The sequence below is a fragment of the Erigeron canadensis genome, chromosome 3, assembly GCF_010389155.1.
Source record: "Erigeron canadensis isolate Cc75 chromosome 3, C_canadensis_v1, whole genome shotgun sequence".
NCBI lineage: Eukaryota > Viridiplantae > Streptophyta > Magnoliopsida > Asterales > Asteraceae > Erigeron > Erigeron canadensis.
In genome coordinates this window covers 15220307-15239210 of record NC_057763.1, presented here as the reverse complement: position 1 = coordinate 15239210, position 18904 = coordinate 15220307, and the positions used below count along the sequence as shown (strand labels likewise).

General features: G+C 35.3%; 1 protein-coding gene across 1 annotated transcript; it reads right to left on the bottom strand.

The window, feature by feature from the left end:
• Positions 1-4734: 4734 nt before the first annotated feature.
• Positions 4735-7119, bottom strand: LOC122591552. The gene has a single exon (XM_043763813.1). The coding sequence runs from the start codon at positions 7117-7119 to the stop codon at positions 4735-4737; it is 2385 nt and encodes a 794-aa protein (XP_043619748.1).
• Between the last annotated feature and the right edge of the window lie 11785 nt (positions 7120-18904).

Genomic DNA, 18904 nt, shown 5'->3' with positions numbered 1-18904 from the left:
CGAAGTCTTCGATGCCTTCAGGTAAAGTTAGAACGGGTGCTTCACACAATCTATCCTTTAGGGTTTAGAATGCTCGTTCTTGTTGTTCACCCCAAATAAAGTCTTTGGTCTTTTGAGTCAGTTGAGTCAAGGGTAGTGCGATTTTAGAGAAGTTCTCAATAAAATGACGATAATAGCCAGCTAGTCCAAGAAAACTACGAACTTCAATAGGAGCTTTCGGAGCCTCCCACTTTTTAATTGCTTCAATCTTGGTCGGGTCGACATGAATGCCTTGGCCGAGGAAGGTGCAGACGTCCAGAATAAAGAAGTTAGAAGCAGAGTTGGCCAAGACTAAAGAAGAACTTCAGACAGCGAAAATAGATCTAATCTATATGCAAGTCGCCAAAAAATTGAAGCCTTCTGTGTGTCTGATTGATAGTTTCTTATGGGCGATGATGGATATAATGCAAAGGCCAGAGCCCATATTTTTAGACTCTTTTGGTGTTAGGAATCTGAATCGGTAGGGGTAGTGTAATGTAGAAATCCAATGTCTAGAAGGGGCGAGATAAATCTGGTATGATTGATCATGGTTGTAAATGACTGCTTTTAAGTAGTTTTTGTAAATATTTTGAATAAAAACTGTCTTTTGATCTCTTTCATTTTGAAATGTTAAGATCAAAGTTGTTTTTTAGGGGTAAAAAAGGAAAATGAATTAATCGTTTGCATGATGTCACGTGTCAGTTAATTATTACGCTTAACTTATTAGACTACATCAACAGTAACTAATCAAATCAAGGTAATAATGACAGAGCAAGATACATGCACCTTTTTACGCGTTAATTGGAGGCTTAAACCTCTTAGCCTGCAATATCTTTAATGATTATCAGCTCCCATTTATTCCTGTAATAATACACATATGGGATTGATATTATTTTTGGAGGGGATTGAAATAAAGAAGAGGATTCTTAATTTTAATATTCTTCGTAAGGACATTGGTGTTCAAGATATAGAGGGTGTCTCAATATCTTGAACTTACTTGGGAGGTGTGGTTAGCCTATTTCGTATGTGTTTGTGTAACGAGTGGCGTGGTTAGCCAATTTCGGGAGATCGATGGTGACATCGATAATCGATAGAATTAATTTTGACAACCTTGGAATTTAACCCTTCAGCTGTGAAATTAATAAACGTGCGACACGGGCGAAACTTATGAAAGGGTGAAGACCCTCAACCAAAAGTTGGCATGAAAGTCAAAAGGTGAAGACCTTGTTCCACGTTGCTATGTATGATAATGAATATCCTTTGAGATCCTACAAAGTAAAATCCTTAGATACTGACGTTAGCCATTTGGCTAACGCCACTCCGATGCTTAAGTCAGTATCATCATTTTGAAAGATAAAATGAATAAATAAATGAATGTGAGTTGATAAAAATGAATTTAAGAATCATACCTGATTTTGTCAATAAGACAAAATTAATTAGACATGATATGATTTAAGATGGATAGCGTTCCAAGCTCTTGGAGCTAACTTACCTTCTATACCTTGTAACCAATAGAATCCTTTACCAGTTTCTGCCTCGATCAAACAAGGACCTTCCCATTTCGGGTTCAATTTCCCATCAGGCTTGATCAAAGCTTTCTTCAATACTAAATCTCTAACTTGAAATCGTCTCAGTCTTAAGTTCTTGTTATAAGACTTGGTGATTCGTTGTTGATAAGCTGTTATCCTTATTTTGGTTCTCTCTCGTAATTCATCTAAAGCTTCCAAGTTTTCTAATAGTAATTCTTTTTTTTTCTCATAAGTCAATAGACTTATCCTTGTAGTTGGTAAATCCATTTCAGTGGGTAATACTGCCTCAGCTCCGAAGACAAGTGAAAATGGAGTTTGTCCAGTAGCCTTTTTAGAGGTTGTACGATCAGCTCATAAGACAAATGGTAATTCTTCAGCCCATTTTCCTTTGGCCTATCCCAGTCTTTTCTTCAGATTGTTCATAATGATCTTGTTACTCGATTTCGCTTGACTATTGGCTTGAGGATGAACAGGGGTAGAAGTAATCATTTTGATTTCCCATCTTGCACAAAAATTTGTAGTTTTCTTTCCAATAAATTGTGAACCATTATCACAAATTATTTCTACTGGAACCCCAAATCTGGTCAATATATTTCTCTTGATGAAGGATATAACATGAGATTCTTGGATCTTGGAGTATGCTTCAGCCTCAATCCATTTTGAAAAATAATCTGTCATTGCTCAGAAAGTATTTCTTTCCTACAGAAGATTCTGTCATGGGTCCCATGATATCCATCCCCTATTTCATGAATGGCCATGGTGACAAAACTGGATACATGGGTTCAGCTGGTTGATGATGAATGTTGTTGTGCCTTTGACACGCATCACACTTTTTAGCATAATTTTCAGTGTCCTGTTGCATGGTTGACGAATAATAACCAGTTCTCAAGATCTTTGAATGTAAAGATCTTCTAGCTGTGTGATTCCTACATTCTCCTTCATGAATATCTTTAAGAACCTCCTTGATCTCAGGATTCTCTAAACATCTAAGATATGGTCCTGCAAGAGACTTTTAATACCAGATACCATTTATCATAGAATAATGAGCAATTTTCATGCGAAAGGCCTTTGGATTTTCATCTTTGAGGATTGTCCCATTGTTTATATATTCTTTTATTGGTGTTATCCATGAGTTTTGACTATTCTCAGAATTTTCAGCTTCTATAGCTAAAGTTTTATGAGGCTCTTTATCTATAGCAGGATATAGAACATGGACTATAGGAATACTAGTTTCCGATGACATTTTAAATGTTGATCATAAGTTTGCTAAAGCATCCGCTTCAACATTTTCTTCTCTAGGTACTTGTTCTATATTGAATAAATCAAAATTCTCAGCTATTTTTTTAACTATATCTAAGTATTGCATCAATTTTTCACCTTTTGCAGCGTATGATCCATTAAAATGATTTGCTAAAAGTAATGAATCTACGTACACTTTTAGGTTTCTAATGTTCATATCTTTAGCTAATTGCATGCTAGAAATTAAAGCTTCATATTCTGCTTCGTTATTAGTAGCTATAAAGTGACAATTTACTGCCTAGGGTATGGTATCCCCCTGTGGCGATTTTATTACAATACCTAATCCTATTCCTTTGACATTAGCGGCACCATCAGTATATAAGATCCATTTTTCAGTAGCTTCTTCTAACATTTCAACGTCTAGATCTACTTCTGGTTGTAGGTCAGTACTAAAATCAGCCACAAATTCAGCTAAAGCCTGAGATTTTATAGCATTTCTAGGTTCATATACTAAGTTAAAAGAACTTAATTTCATAGACCATTTAGCCATTCTTCCTAATACTTCAGGTTTCCTAAGTATGCATTTTATAGGGTAATTAGTCCTAACATGTATTGCATGCGTTTCAAAATAATGTCGAAGTTTAGTAGATGCCATAACTAATGCAAGTATAAGTTTTTCGAGATGAGAATACCTGGTTTCGGCATCAATTAAACTCTTACTTACATAGTAGATGGCATTCTGTTGACCTTCAGATTCCTTTACAAGGACTGCGCGTACTGCATTTAATGATACTGCCATCTAAAGATATAAAGGCTCACCGTCTTCAGGCTTCATCAATAGTGGAGGAGTTGATAAATACTTTTTTAATTTCTGGAAAGCTTCTTCTTGCTTTTCTCCCCATTCGAATTTCTTATTCTTCTTTAAGATATCATAAAACTCCTTGCATCCGTCTGAAGATCTTGAGATAAATCTGTTGAGGGCTGCTAGCCTACCGGTTAATCTTTGAATATCTTTGGCATTTGACAGAGATTTCAAATTTAATATAGCTTTTATTTGCTCCGGGATAGTTTCAATTCCTCTTTTGGTTACCATATATCCAAGGAATTTTCCAGCTCCAACTCGAAAATTACATTTGGCAGGATTCAGCTTCATGTTGTATTTGTCCAGGATATTGAAGGCTACTTCAAGATCTCTCAAATGATCTTCAGCTTTCTTAGATTTCACCACCATTTCATCTATATAGACTTCCATGGTATCCCCCAGTTGGTCTTTGAACATCATGTTGACTAGCCTTTGATATGTAGCACCTGCATTTTTAAGACCAAAAGGCATGACAATATAACAATAAATACCTGTTGGTGTCATGAAGGCTGTGGCTTCTTGATCTTCACGTTCCATTTGAATCTGCTGAAATCCTGAAGAGGCATCCATGAATGTCAGCATCTCTTGTCCCGAAGTCGCGTTAACCATTGCATCGATATGTGGAAGTGGAAATGGATCTTTTGGACAAGCTTTGTTAAGATCTGTAAAATCCACAACAACTCTCCATTTTCCATTTTTCTTTTGCACAACCACCACATTTGCCAACCATTCAGGAAATTTAACTTCTCTAATCATCTTCGCTTTTAGTAATCTCTTGACATCTTCCTAAATGATAGTGTTTCTTTCAGGAGCGAATTTCCTTCTTTTTGGTTGAATAGGCTTGAAGCTTTTATCGATTCCCAACTTGTGCGTAATAACATCTTTTGATATTCCAGTCATATCTTCTTGTTTCCAAGAGAAAGTCTTCATTCTTCTTTTTAGGAAATCAATGAATTTGGTTTCCATATATTTCGATATCTTCTTTCCTATTAAGATTTAAATATTAGGATCTTCAAGAACCAAGATCACTTCCTTTACATCCTGTTCTTCTGGTTCATCTACATCGAAGATCCTTTTCTGTAATTGCTATTGTGAAGTTGGCTTTGCAACTGACTTCATGCTGGATGTATAGCATTCCCTAGCTTCTTGCTGATCTCCCATGACAGTAACTACTCCCCAAGGTGTTGGAATTTTAACACATTGGTGATATGTTGAAGGTACCACCTTCATCTCATGTGTCCAAGGTCTTCCCAGAATTATATTGCATCCTGGAAGAGAATCCACAACACAAAACTTCTGCATCGAATTTATCCCTCCAACGTATACTGGCAATTTTATTTTGCTAACAGTATATTTATTTTCGCCACTAAATCCGATCAAAGGAGAAGCTTTCCCATTAATGTCTTCATCTGAGATGTCCATTCTTCTTAATGTTTCTAGCATGATGATATTCACCGAGTTTCCATTGTCTATTAAGATCCTACGAACATAATGGTTAGCAATAAAAAGAGTAATTACCAGACCATCAAGATGAGGTTCCATGATATCATCAAAATGTTCTTCAAAGGAGATGATGTCTGAGTCTGAAATCAAAGCTTTCTTCACACTTCTTTCTCCTTTATCTGCTTTACTCTGCTTTGCAAATCTTTTCGCTACTGAATATGTTGTTCCGCATACTTCCGATACCCCAGAAATGGTATAAATTAGTTTTGCATTTGCTGGTGGGGAATCTGCTTTTTGTGTTGATTTTGGTTTGGAAAAATCTAAGCCTTCAACATCTTTGGCTTTCTTTCTTCCGTGTAATTCTGTTAAATATCCCTTAGCTAGTAAGGTGGATATTTCTCTTCTCAACATCTTGCAATCTTCAGTGATGTGACCAAAGTCTTCATGATAAGCACACCACTGGCTAGGAACTTTCTTCTTGAAATATCCGTCGTTTTTCTGTTGAGGCCATCTCACCTTGTCTCCAAGATCTCTAAGCGCCATTATAATGTCGGATGTTCCTACTGAAAAACAATATGATGCCAGAGTAGGGTATTCGATCCCGTCATCTTCTTCGACATCATTGACTTGATTATCCACATCCCTTGTGTAAGGTTTGTGTCTTGGTTTCAAGACCGGGGTCTCTGCTTTCCGATTTGGACGATCATATGATAAGGCATCCAATTTTGAGGTAGTAAGCTCATTTTCTTCGAGCCTTATATATCTTGCTGCTCTTGCTTTTGCCTCATCTAAATTCCTACATGGCATCATTATAAGATCTTCCCGGAACTTAGATCCTTTATGAAGACCTCTCTGCAAAGCTTGAATATCAGTTAACATATCTAATTTAGGAATATTAAGAGATTCTTTTGTAAATCTAGTCATAAAATCCTTAAGTGATTCATGTAGTTTCTGAATTATTTTGTAATGGTCATCGGTCAATTTTTCAAAAGTCCTACTGCATGAAAATTGACTATAAAATAGATTTGTCAAATCAGCAAAAGAATTCATGGATAAAGGAGGCAAACTCTGCAGCCATTTCAAGGTTGATCCTGAAAGTGTCGATCCAAAGCTTCTGCATAAGCAAGCTTCTTTCAAATTGGATGGAATTGGTACCGTTTCCATCTTTTCCAGATAGAGTGCGATGTGTTCCTGTGGATCAGTGGTTCCATCATATGGTTTCATATTTGGAACTTGAAATTTCTTCGGAATTTTTACGTTTGCGATCCTGTCACCATATCTATTAATAAGATAAGATGCAGGGTTAACTTCAGAAATTGGATTGCAAAATCCAGGAACACTTGAGATCATATCTTTAATCTTCTGAAATTCCCTTGCAATGTAAACATTCGTTCCTTGTCCCTGGAATGGGTTAGTAAAAGCAAATGATCCAGCAAAACTAGAAGAATTATGCAAACCTGCACCCATGGTGGCTGATGGTCCAGCAGCATGAGTATTTTGCGGGATATTACTCCCAAAATTAAGAGTTGCAGTTGGGAGTGACGTATTAATAGCAGCAGATTCAGGAGCGGTTGGAGTCGTCAAAAATAAATTTCTAGGAGTCACCGGTGGTCTATTTTCAAAAATCCTTGATTCAAGGATTCTGAATTGTTCTTGATTATACTCTTGATTAGTTTTAATCATCTTATCAAGATTCTGCAAAATAGTAAACAAGTCAAGCAGATCCTCAAAATTAACATTCCTAGATCCGGTATTATAGGGATCTGGATTGCCATTATCGTCATAAAAACTTCTTCTTTGAGTCTGGCCCGATTTCGTATTTTCTTGGGACGAATTTCCTGCTGGAGTTCTTTTAGGTAATTCCAGGATCTGGAATGAGTCCATCGGCTCCTTTCCTTTATCTTGAGTCGAAGTTTGAGTCACGTTGTTCTTGTTTCTACGATACGAAGCACGTCCTGGAGGTGGAGGAGGCACAGGAGAAGAAACAACAAGAGTAGTTTGCGAAGAATTAGTTGGTTGAGTCGACATTTTCGGTATTTAGTTTTGAAAAATTCTACTTTATGAAAATCAAAAAGATTTTTATCAGATCGAAAGCACCTTTCGCCCCACGGTGGGCGCCAAATTGTTTTGGTCAAAAACTATCCAAGATAATCAACCTTGAAAACTTAGATCAATTATGTAACCAAACTTTCGTTCGTGAGGTTAAGGTTTTGTAAAATATGTTTAGATTCAAAGATGCGTTTAAAATAGGTATGTTAAATCAAGATTATGTCGACTTAAATAAAAGAAGGTTGTCAAAGGAATTAGCAAACAGAATTATGATGATATATATTATATAATAAACAAGATAAAGAATGATAATCATAAATATATGCAGTAAATAAGAGAGAAAGGATCAAAGAACACTGAGATTTGTTAACGAGGAAAAGCCCTTACGCCTTTGAGGATTGCCGGCATAAAAACCCCAGGAGGAAGCAATTGTCCCTGCCTTGTTCTTTTATTAATGATGTGTAAATCGATTACAATGATAGAGCGACTTGATCGATCCTTCTAAGTGAATAATATGTAAAGTAAAGTGTGTTGTATGTTTACAATTGAGAGCAGAAATAAGTAAGTGAAAGCGAGTGAGTATTGTATGTCCTATGATCGATCAGGTCCTCGTTTATATAGAGCTATGAAATAACAAACTATCCGATATTATAGGGATTCTCTTGGTCTTCATCAAGTGAACGTTGGAGTATATCTTGACTATTATTGTAGTCGTTTGAAGATATTCTCCTCATGCTGAAATCATCTTGAAGTCCGATTATGTTGGTGGACTTAGTCTTCTTTGCGTGTTGATCAAATAAGACATGTGTTGAATCTCTTTACACCGTTATAGATACTTTCCTTATGAATATCCTGCATATTAATCTCACGTGGAAACTATACTTGAAACATATCGTTAATAATATAGTAAAAAGTCATAAGAATATTCAAATATGTCAAGATCCTGGGACTCCAAGATCTTGGAGCTTCAAAATAATGAAACCTGAAATTTCACCTATAACAACAATCATTTAAGCAAAGTTCAAGTCCGACAAATTTGACTGAAACAAGTGTGAAATTGGAAACAGAATCTCAACAATTCAATGATTTTATGAATGGAAATCATAAATTTAATCCTGCTTTTGAAAAAATCTTTGAGAAAAAGGAAAACAAACCTACTTTTGCTGAGATAAAGAATCCAAAATCATACTCATCAGGACATACCCAACAAGGTAGGAAGACAAAACCAAAAGTCACAAAAGTTTTTCAAGTTGTCAAGACCCCTAATGACTCAAAACCAACCAAAGTCAAAAATGAAACTAAGTCATCAAGAGATGTGAAACCTTACAAGTGTTCAAAGACGGTGAAGAATGAATTATTAGGTAACAAACAACCAAAGACTAGTAAACACACATCAGTGTATAACCCGTGCTAAAACTGTTTTTGTAATTTCTTTAATTTTATTAAAATACAAAAATATTTTCATTTTATTTCATTATTTTAGAAAAATCCAAAAAAGATTTTCATTTTTCTTGTTTTTAGAAAAATTCAAAAATATTTTCATTTTCTTATTTTCGAAAAATCCAAAAAGATTTTCTCTTTTAATCATTTTTTTTATTTACATTGTCTTTGAGTTTCTCACAAAATATTAGGATGAGATGCAAGGCATCGAACGCCTTTGTGTACTGTCTTCGTAGTCTTATTTTTAATGTTTGTGAGAAACTTACAATCATGTTACTCACCCTTTATATGCAAAACAATTTGTTCAAATCATGCATATATTTAGGGGGAGTTTGTTTATTAAACCAAAACTTCCAAGTGTTCAAACTCTTTTGTCATTTTATAAACACTTTGGATCATTTTCAAACCATTTTCGACCATCTTTAATGAAGTTTGGTGTTAGATTTGCACATGAGCATTTAGGCCACTCATAAAAACTCCATGATCTTGTCATCACTGATGAGATCTAACCCAGGAGTTAAATTCTCATTTCTAGATTGTAAGGGTATATGAGTGTGTTGTAGTTTGTGCAAATAGGACATGAGGGAGTAGTTAAAAAGTGAGTGGTTAAGGTGAAAAAGATGATGTAAGAAAGGGCTAAAAAAAATAAATGCCCTCCCCAAAATTCTCAAAAAGCCGGGTTAACACTTTCAGTCAGATTTCATTTGTTGATTTCTCGATATTAAAGAAGACTTCATAGACCCAGTGAAGCAATGCACATCTTTACCTAACCACTCAAGTATTTCTTAACAAATACTTGTTTTATTCTCACGGAGATTTTCACATTTCTATCGACTCTTCATTTGGAAGATGTTGATATTGAAAAAGGGAGACACTCTACTCCGGTCCCCGACTTCATTTGATCACTATCGAGTCTAGAGCGTTCTTGAAATATCTTTCATTCAACTAGGACACAATAAGTCTTTATATGTCTTTGTGACATTGCATATCTTTGTGATATTGCCGGAACATTCGTAGTGATGTCATATTATTGATATTCCCTGATGATCGAATTGAAATTCTACCAATGCTAACATCTTTTCCAAAGTTGAATGTAGGTCTCACATTTTCATTTTATGAATTTGTTGAGTAAACGAGAAGTCTATGTGACATCGGATTTATTTACCCAAAAGTCTTTAAGGATAGTAAGACATGGTTATCGAATGCCTTTGTGACACTGACCATGAATTACATTCTTTAAAGCAATCTATCAGTTGAAAAGCCATAGACCGAACCATTTAGAGATAAGCTTTGTGCATTTCTCAATGATAATGGGAAGTCCTAAAAATAATAATCGTATTTTTAGGCCACACCATCAATCCTTTTGATTTTTGGTTGTGCTAACAGATCATTTTTATACGGATTTCATTTCTCTTCGCAAAAACACAAAGAACACAAACACCATTTAAAAATTGTTTTTCCAACAACGCAACTTTACATTCTAGTTCACCAATAGGTTCATTGGGAATTGGGTTGGGTTAATTTGGTTGAATATTGTTTGTTGTGATCTACCATTTATGCTATCAATCATTATTGTATGATGAAACCGTTTCATATTTTCATCATAAAGGGGAGAAATGATTATATGATTGATAGATAGAGTTCATGGACATAGGTAGAATTTGTTCGAAGATGATTTTTGAGTTTGGATGTTCAAAGGATCGTTAGTTTAGCTGAAGAGAGTGAATAATTATTGTGCTAAGTTGAGAGATTGTTTTGAGAAAGTTAAGGGATTGATTCTAGATCAAGAATATTCAAGATTTTAGTTATTGAAAGTATATGGTCGATTATGGAAAGATTTGCTGGATAAATGACCATTGTTTGATGAGTAAAAGAGTTTGAGATTTTATAATGATTAATAAGAGAGGAAGAGTTTGAGATTGAATGGATATTGATCTTTTGTTGATAATTGGATAGTTAAGTTCGTTCACAGCTTTAAGAGATTGTTCATTTAAGGGGGAGCAAGAGTAAATTCATGAAATGTTAAATATGCTCCGAAATGATTTTTGTTCGAGGGGGAGCAAGAAATGTAAAGATAATTCGTTTATTTGATAGAAATGCTCCAAGATAGATGTTTGTTTGAGGGGGAGCAAAATTGTTTGATCAAAGATAAGTTAGATCAAGAATTGAAGCTTTATAGTCAAATCAAATTTCTGCGTTCCAAAACCAAGCTTCCGCAATGCTAAAAGAATTTAAAGTCAAACCAAGCTTCCGCAATGCCAAAAGAATTCAAGATAATCAAGCTTCCGCAATCCAAAAGAATTCAAAGTCAAAACCAAGCTTCCGCATGCTACTCAAAGATTCAAGTTACTTCTCCAAGCAACATCAAGTTGAAATCAACATTCGAAAGTTCAAGTTGTGAAAGCTCAAAAGCTACAAAGATTTCAAAGATGCTTCTAAAGTATTCTAAGTTGCAAGAGAAGATCAAGATTTAGAGAGTCATCGTCAATTAATATGTTTGTTGAGAAGATTCAAAGTCAAAGTTGAAACAAGACGTTGAAGACAATGAGAAAGCTTCAAAGTCCAATCAACATTGAAGATTTTCAACAAGTGGGCTCATCATGTTTATTTAAAGACCGAAGATGATGCAACATTTACAATTCAACACCAAGGGGGAGATTGCTAGAATTAAAAATGTGGTGTTAAATTGTAAATTTCCATTAGTGGAAGGAGTATTAGTGATTATAGTGAGATTAGTATAAATACTCCTTCCTTAGTTATTTTGTAATAAGCATTATTCATAATTCCATACATCCTTCTCTCTAACATTACTTTCTCTCTCTAACTTCTCCTTCAACCTCCCATCACCCACACACATTCCACCATTGTTATCTCAATTAAGCTCATTATCTTTTATAACAATACGAACAATATATTTAAAGAAAACAAATATATTATTTTTAATATAGAAACACATACATCAATCCCAAAAACAAAAGAACCACAAAAGATTCATCAATTAATATTAGGAAAATTAATTTCCATTCGATTCATCGATTTCTGGATGAAGTCTTTTGAACATAGAAACCACAGTCTGTAGAACTAAAGCGTTCCCCTTAGCCTTCCTGAGTTCTTCTTGGACGTCATACAACTTTTCGTAAGCGTCGACTAACTATTCTTTATAGGTTAGCATGTATTTTCCCCATCGATCTATGGTCTCTAGGGTTAGTCCTTGATCGTTGTTTCGGTCAAAAATTACCTAAGATAATTTTAGAAGTGATTTTGGATTAATAATCAACCGAAGATTTGTAAGTGGGGTTTGGTGTTCAAGGATCTTCAAATAAAAAGGAAAGTTTTCTTATCAAAAATAAATAAACTAAGAGTTTGTACTAAAAACAAGCTTGAGAAGATCTTTGAGATCGAAAAACTTTGAGTAAATAAGAAAATATTTGAAGATAATGTAAAATAGAATAAAATAACGTAAAAACTTAATGAAATTGCAAATAAAAGTAAAGACACCAGAATTTTGTTGATGAGGAAAAACCCTTGATCCAGTTAACTGATCTTAGGTAAAAAAAACCCGGGAGGATGCAATCGACCCTTCCTATGTTCTTTTATTATTTTCGTTGATTACAATACAATGGATGAGTAAGTGATTTGATCGAAGTTATGAAAATAAAGCAGTGAGTAAGTGTGTGTGAATACAAGTGTGAGTACTGAATGATAAGTGCCTAGACTTCGATCAATCACTCGATATTTATAATGTAAAAAGCTAACTAACTATCCAAAATATCCGGGATCTTCCGCCTCTTGTTTAATCAATGTGTTGAAGTGGAAAATAGACGTTGAGTCTTCTTTGACACGTTTATTCTTCCATTCTGTTCTGATATTCAAGGGATTGCATATTGACTCTCTTGTGAAGTCCATTGCATGAGTGTTGATACATTTTTGACCGTTAGCCATTTCTTGAATATCCTGCATTTAAATTGTAGAATCTAGGATCCTGCAAAACATCAAGATATTATCGTGTACAATAGAAAATTATGTTAGTGATATAATTGTTCAGGATCATAGTTATAGAAAATCTGACCCTAAACAATTGTCCCTAAATTTATATTTAACTTTGTTCCTAAGTAAATATAAATTTCTTAACTTAGATACATCTTATTTATTATTGTTTCTAGAATCCAAACGATTTTTATTGCAGTTAATTATCTAAAAGGCGCGTTGCAGAGCTACAATAACGTAATCATGGAAAATCCTTTAATTTACTCGGCGACGAGACGTTTAACCTATCCCTTTATCACCATGACTCCTATTACTCCGCCTATATATATTCCCTTTTATTTTCAACCATTCCTCATCAATCTTATCTCATACAATCTTCAAAGTTTTACTTTTTTCCAAAAATTCTTTAGTTTCAAAAAATGGCATCTTCATCTTCTTCGCCGATCTGGATGGACAAGGTAAAAAGTAATCCTTCTTTCCATTTTCCATTTCTCTTTTATTTTACTTATCCTTCTCCTTTATTTTGTAGCATCTTGATGAAACTTCCACCCGCTACAATGAACAGTCAAGGCTTCATAGCAAACTGCTTCAAGACATCATCTCATGCTATCTATCATCTAAATCCCTTTGCATACTTCAACAAGAGCTCACCACAGAGATTGTTGACAAATGGGGCGATGATCTTCAAGTTCTCAAGATGAGATGCTTCTAACTTATGCCGAAATCAATACTGCTCGTGATGAACTGCTTTCACATATAGTATATTTGGTTTGGCCACCGAATCCGATTAACGGGGAGGCTTTTCCATTGATATCTTCTTCTGAAATATCCATCCTCTTCAATGTCTCTAGCTTGATGATATTTACTGAACTTCCATTATCTATTAAGATCCTACGCACATAATGGTTAGCAATAAAGAGAGTAACGACGAAACCATCATGATGAGGTTCCAAGATATCATCAAATTCTTCTTCAAAGGAGATGATGTATGAATCGGAAATTAATGTCCTCTTGACACTTCTGCCTCCATTTTCTGCCTTGCTTTCTTTTGCCAATCTTTTTGCTGCTGAATATGTTGTTCTACATACTTCTGATCCCCCAGAGATAGTGTTGATTACTTTTGCATTTGCTGGAGGGGAATCTACTTTCTGTGTTGGTTTGGGGTTTGTTGGAAAACGTGTTTAAGCACATTCCCGGATCGATTAACACGAGATCTATACAATCATAGATGTGCGGAATCCGTCTATGATCGTCTTTAGGGTTAATTAATGATTATCATGATAAACACACACGAAGATAATAATAACAGCAGATAAACACGAAAATACTATCATTAATCATATGATTACAAGGTGAATCCGTATGAAAAACATCTACAATGATTACGGAACACAATCATTGAGACGAATCGTGATAGTTTGAGCGGTATCTCGAGGTATAGATCTCTACCTCTAGAACCTAGTGAATGACTCTATGTTGCAACTAAATCATCAACCTAAATTCGTGACCTAAGACTTATATTTATAGGCTGAACAAACGGACTGGGCTGTCAAATTCGTACAAACGGGCTGGGCCTTACTAACTTAATAGTTCTTACGAACTTAATCTTTGTAAGTTATATATGTACGAAGTTAATAGTTCTTACGAACTTAAACTTCGTAAGCATAATTGTACGAATTTCTCAGCCTTTTAGAATTATTGCATCGGACAACAAATTGGTGCACTTAATGTGCTCTAACAGGGTTGGAAAAATCCATGCCTTCAACATCTTGGGCCTTCTTCCTTCCTAACAATTCTGTCAAGTATCCTTTAGCTAGAAGAGTAGATATTTCTCTTCTTAACATCTTGCAATCTTCAGTAATATGGCCAAAGTCTTCATGGTAAGCACACCATTAACTAGGATCCTTCTTCTTGAAATAAGAATCATTCTTCTTTTGAGGCCATCTTACTTTGTCTCCAAGGTTTCGTAGCGCTATTATGATGCCAAGGTACCTACAGAAAAACAATATGATGACAAGGTAGGATATTCGACCCCATCATCTTCTTCGACCGCATTAATTTGATTATCTACATGTCTTGTGTAGGGCTTATGCCTTGGCTTGAACACTGGAGTCTCGGTTTTCCTATTTGGACGATCATATGATAAGGCGTCCAATTTTGAAGAAGTAAGTTCATTTTCTTTAAGCCTTATAATTCTTGCAGCCCTTGCTTTTGCTTCGTCTAAATTCCTGCATGGCGTCATTATAAGATCTTCCTGAAACTTGGACCCTTTGTGAAGACCTCTCTACAAAGCTTGTATGGCAATTAACATATCTAATTTAGGAATATTAAGAGATTCTTTTGTAAATCTAGTCATAAAGTCCCTAAGTGATTCATGTGGTTTCTGAATTATTTTGTAAAGATCATTAGTCAATTTTTCAAAGGTTTTATTGCATGAAAATTGACTATAAAATAAATTCGTTAAATCAGCAAAAGAGTTAATAGATAAAGGAGGCAAACTCTGCAGCCATTTCAAGGCTGATCCTAAGAGTTTAAATCCGAAGCCTCTGCATAAGCAAGCTTCTTTTAAGTTGGATGGAATAGGCACCGTTTCATATTTGGAACTTGGAGTTTCTTTGGGATTTCCACATTTGCGATCATGTCACCATATCTATTGATAAGATAAGATGCAGGATCGACTTCAGGAATTGGGTAGCAAAATCCAGGAACACTTGATATCATATCTTTAAGCCTCTGGAATTCTCTTGCAATATAATCGTTTGTTCCTTGTTCCTGCGCTGGGTTAGTAAAAGCAAATGATCCAGAAAAATTATTAGAATTATGTAAACATGCACCCATGGTAGCTGATGGTCCAACAGCATGAGTATTTTGCGGAATATTGCTCCCAAAATTAGGAGTCGCAGTTTAGAGTGACGTATTAATAGGCACAGATACAGGAGCAGCTGATGGTAGTGTAGTTGAAAATAAATTTCTAGAAGTCATTGGCAGTCTGTTTTCAGAAATCCTATATTTAAGGATCCTGAATTGTTCCTGATTGTATTCTTGATTAGTCTTAATCGTCTTAACAAGATTTTGCAAATCAGTAAACAAGTCAGGTAATTCCTCATAATTGACATTTTTGGATCCGGTATTATAGGGATTAGGATTGCAATGATCGTCATAAAAGCTTCCTCTTTGAGTCTGGCCTGATCTTGCATTTTCCTGAGATGAATTTCCTATTGGGGTCTCCTCAGGTAAGTCAAGGATCTGGAATGGCTCCACTGGTCCTTTTCCAAGGTATACCGAGTTTGAGGACGAAAGATTCTTCCTATGTTCTTTGCCTTCTCCTTGATCAATCCCTTGCCTACTGAAAATGGGAGTGTCATGAGCGTATCCGCCTAAAGGAATGAGAACAACTAGGATGGAAGGTATTACTAATCTTGATATAGTGAGAGGGGATGATAGAATGTCACTAGTATTCTAGTCACCAACAAGGGGTAGTACAGGAATATTCACCTGTTGTCCATCGACTACCGATTATAACCATGGGAAGTATTAGAATCACTTCACTAGGAACCTCATTAAAATAGATAGCTACCTTAGAGAGCTTACAAGCCAAAGGCCTTTTGACTGTTATAGTCTCTCGCTTTGGACTCTTCTCACGAATTGGATTCGAACCAATATGCTCCTTTCGGCGCGACTTCTCCTTTTGTCTTGGCTCGAAATTCTAGTCGTATTGTTCTTGTTTCTCCGATATGAAATACGCCCTGGAGGAGGAGGCATAGAAGAAGAAACAACAGGAGTAGTTTGCGAAGTGTTAGTTGGTTGATTCGACATTTTCACTTTTAATTTTGAAAAATTTGTTTGATTAAAATCATAAAGATTTTTATCGGATCAAAAGCACCTTTTGCCCCACGGTGGGCGCCAAATTGTTTTGGTCAAAAGTTACCTAAGATAATCTATGTTGAAGACTTAGATCAATTATGTAACCAAACTTTCGTTCGTGAGGTTAAGGACTTGTAAAATATGTTAAATTCAAAGATGCGTAAAATCAGATATGTTGGTCAAAGATTATGTCGACTTAAACAAGAGAAGGGTGTTAAAGATATTCGCAAACTATGTTTAAGAAACTAAATATAATGAAGATTATATCGTAAGAAACAAGATTAAAGTAAGAAATAAACAAATAATGCAATAAATTAAAGAGTAAGGAACAAGAACACTGATATTTGTTGACGAGAAAAATCCCTTAAACCTTTAAGGATTGTCGGCATAAAAACCCCCAGGAGGAAACAATCGTCCCTGCCTTTGTTCTTTTATTAATTATGTTTAAAATGATTACAAGGGTTGAATTCGGTTGATCGATATTTCTAAGTGAGAATAAAGATGAGAGTAATGAGAGTAGTGTGTGTGAATACAAGTGTTTTTTGAGCAGTAAGTAAATAGAAGATCAGATGTCTAATATCGATCAACTTCCTTCGTTTATATAGACCAAGGGTCTAACTAACTATCTGACTTCGTAGGGATCTTCCGAGTCTTCATAATTGAATGTTGGAGCATATCTTGACTGATATTGTAGCCATTTGAAGATATTCTCCTCATGCTGAAATCAACTTGATGTCCGATTATGATGGTAGACTTGGTCTTCTTTGCGTGTTGATAAGATAAAACATGTGTCAAATCCTTTTTATACCGTTAGAAGTATTCTTCAATGCTTGATATCTAATATTCCAGAATCTGCACACTTATCTCAATACTTGAAATATAACGTTAGTTATATATCAATGAGTAATCTGAATATTTTGTTATGTCAAGATCCTGAGTTGTCAAGATCTTGGACCTTTAAGATAACAAGAACTGAAATTTCACCCATAACAAAATTGATAATGTGTGACTTTTTGATAGATTTTTGGTGGTAATGGTGAAGGGTTGTAATTATTGGTGTTCTTTAATAACATCAAACTTGCAAAAAAGCAAGTGACATGGTAAGAAAAAAATTTATAGCATGAAAGTTTAGGCATCAGATAAAATGAGGAAGTTAATTTCAAATATATAGATCACCTATTTTCAATATTTTCACAAGAACAATTTGTTCAATTAACTCTTATTTATTTTGTTTTACATAGGTTTCAATGTCAAAAAGCCTAAGGCTTTGATGCTGAACCCAAAAAAGAAATTTACAGCACTTGTCGCCAAAGATTTTGATTTGGACCACGACCATTATGATCTTTATGGTTGTACCAAACAACCTGCTCTTCATGGGCAAAGTGTGGGTTTAAGCCTTAAGGAATTATTACCTTATATTAATTCCTATGTTGATGGCTATGTCGGATGTATGGAATGTGACAATTCACGGGAGGAGGTCCCTGTGCCTATTACGAGTGTTATGTCTCTTACTACTGCTGCTGTAGGTGTATGTCACCCTTCATGACAAAACATGACCTTCGTGACAGAGTCGATCCTGCGTGACGAACATATCCGCTGTAAGCCTTATTTAAATATGGAAGATATTATCTCAATCTCTTCCTCCTAAATTAAAGAGATTTGCTCTTATCTCGTCCTAAATACCAGATCTAGCGTATTATTAAGAATATTCTCTAAAACTCTAAACTTATTCTCCAAGATTTCCATCCCTATATATATGGATGAACCTAAACCTAAATTCTCATTCTCCTCCTCTCCAGAAAACACACACATAGATCTGGATGTCCTCTTCTCTCTATAAGAGATGCTCCAGCAACCTATAACAATATACTCACATATCTGTAACATAGGGCGGGACGATGACTCTCCATCCCGAAGCCCGCGCAGCCTACGATGATTAGGCAAAAGCATTCTTGAATATCGGGATACGATAATCTCCTGATATGAGCACGCTAAACAGGATCGAACGGATCCATAATCATTGTCACGATCTCAATCCGCCATATATCAATCATATTCGATTGGCGTAAAGAGATTCACTCTACCTTCGGGGAATCGCCAACAAACAACTAACAATACTCATCATCCCCCTTCTAAACCTAATCTCGGTTTGGTGTACAAATATTTGGCGCCATCCGTGGGACCTTAACTTTCAGATCCCATATCCACTTTCTCAAAATAACTATGATAACGTGCATCAAACCAGACTTATTGAAGATGGGAGATGTACCCAAGCAATACATGTCATGTGTCTCCATATGTACCCAAGCAATACATGTCATGTGTCTCCATGTGACTTAGCACAACCTCTAGATCTGAAGATCTCCCCCCTGTTTGGAGATCCCCTTTTAATATATATATATATATATATATCTGCTGCGTTACGCGGCCTCTCTGTTTTGAGGCCCCTATGTTCTCAAAAGATTTATCCGCA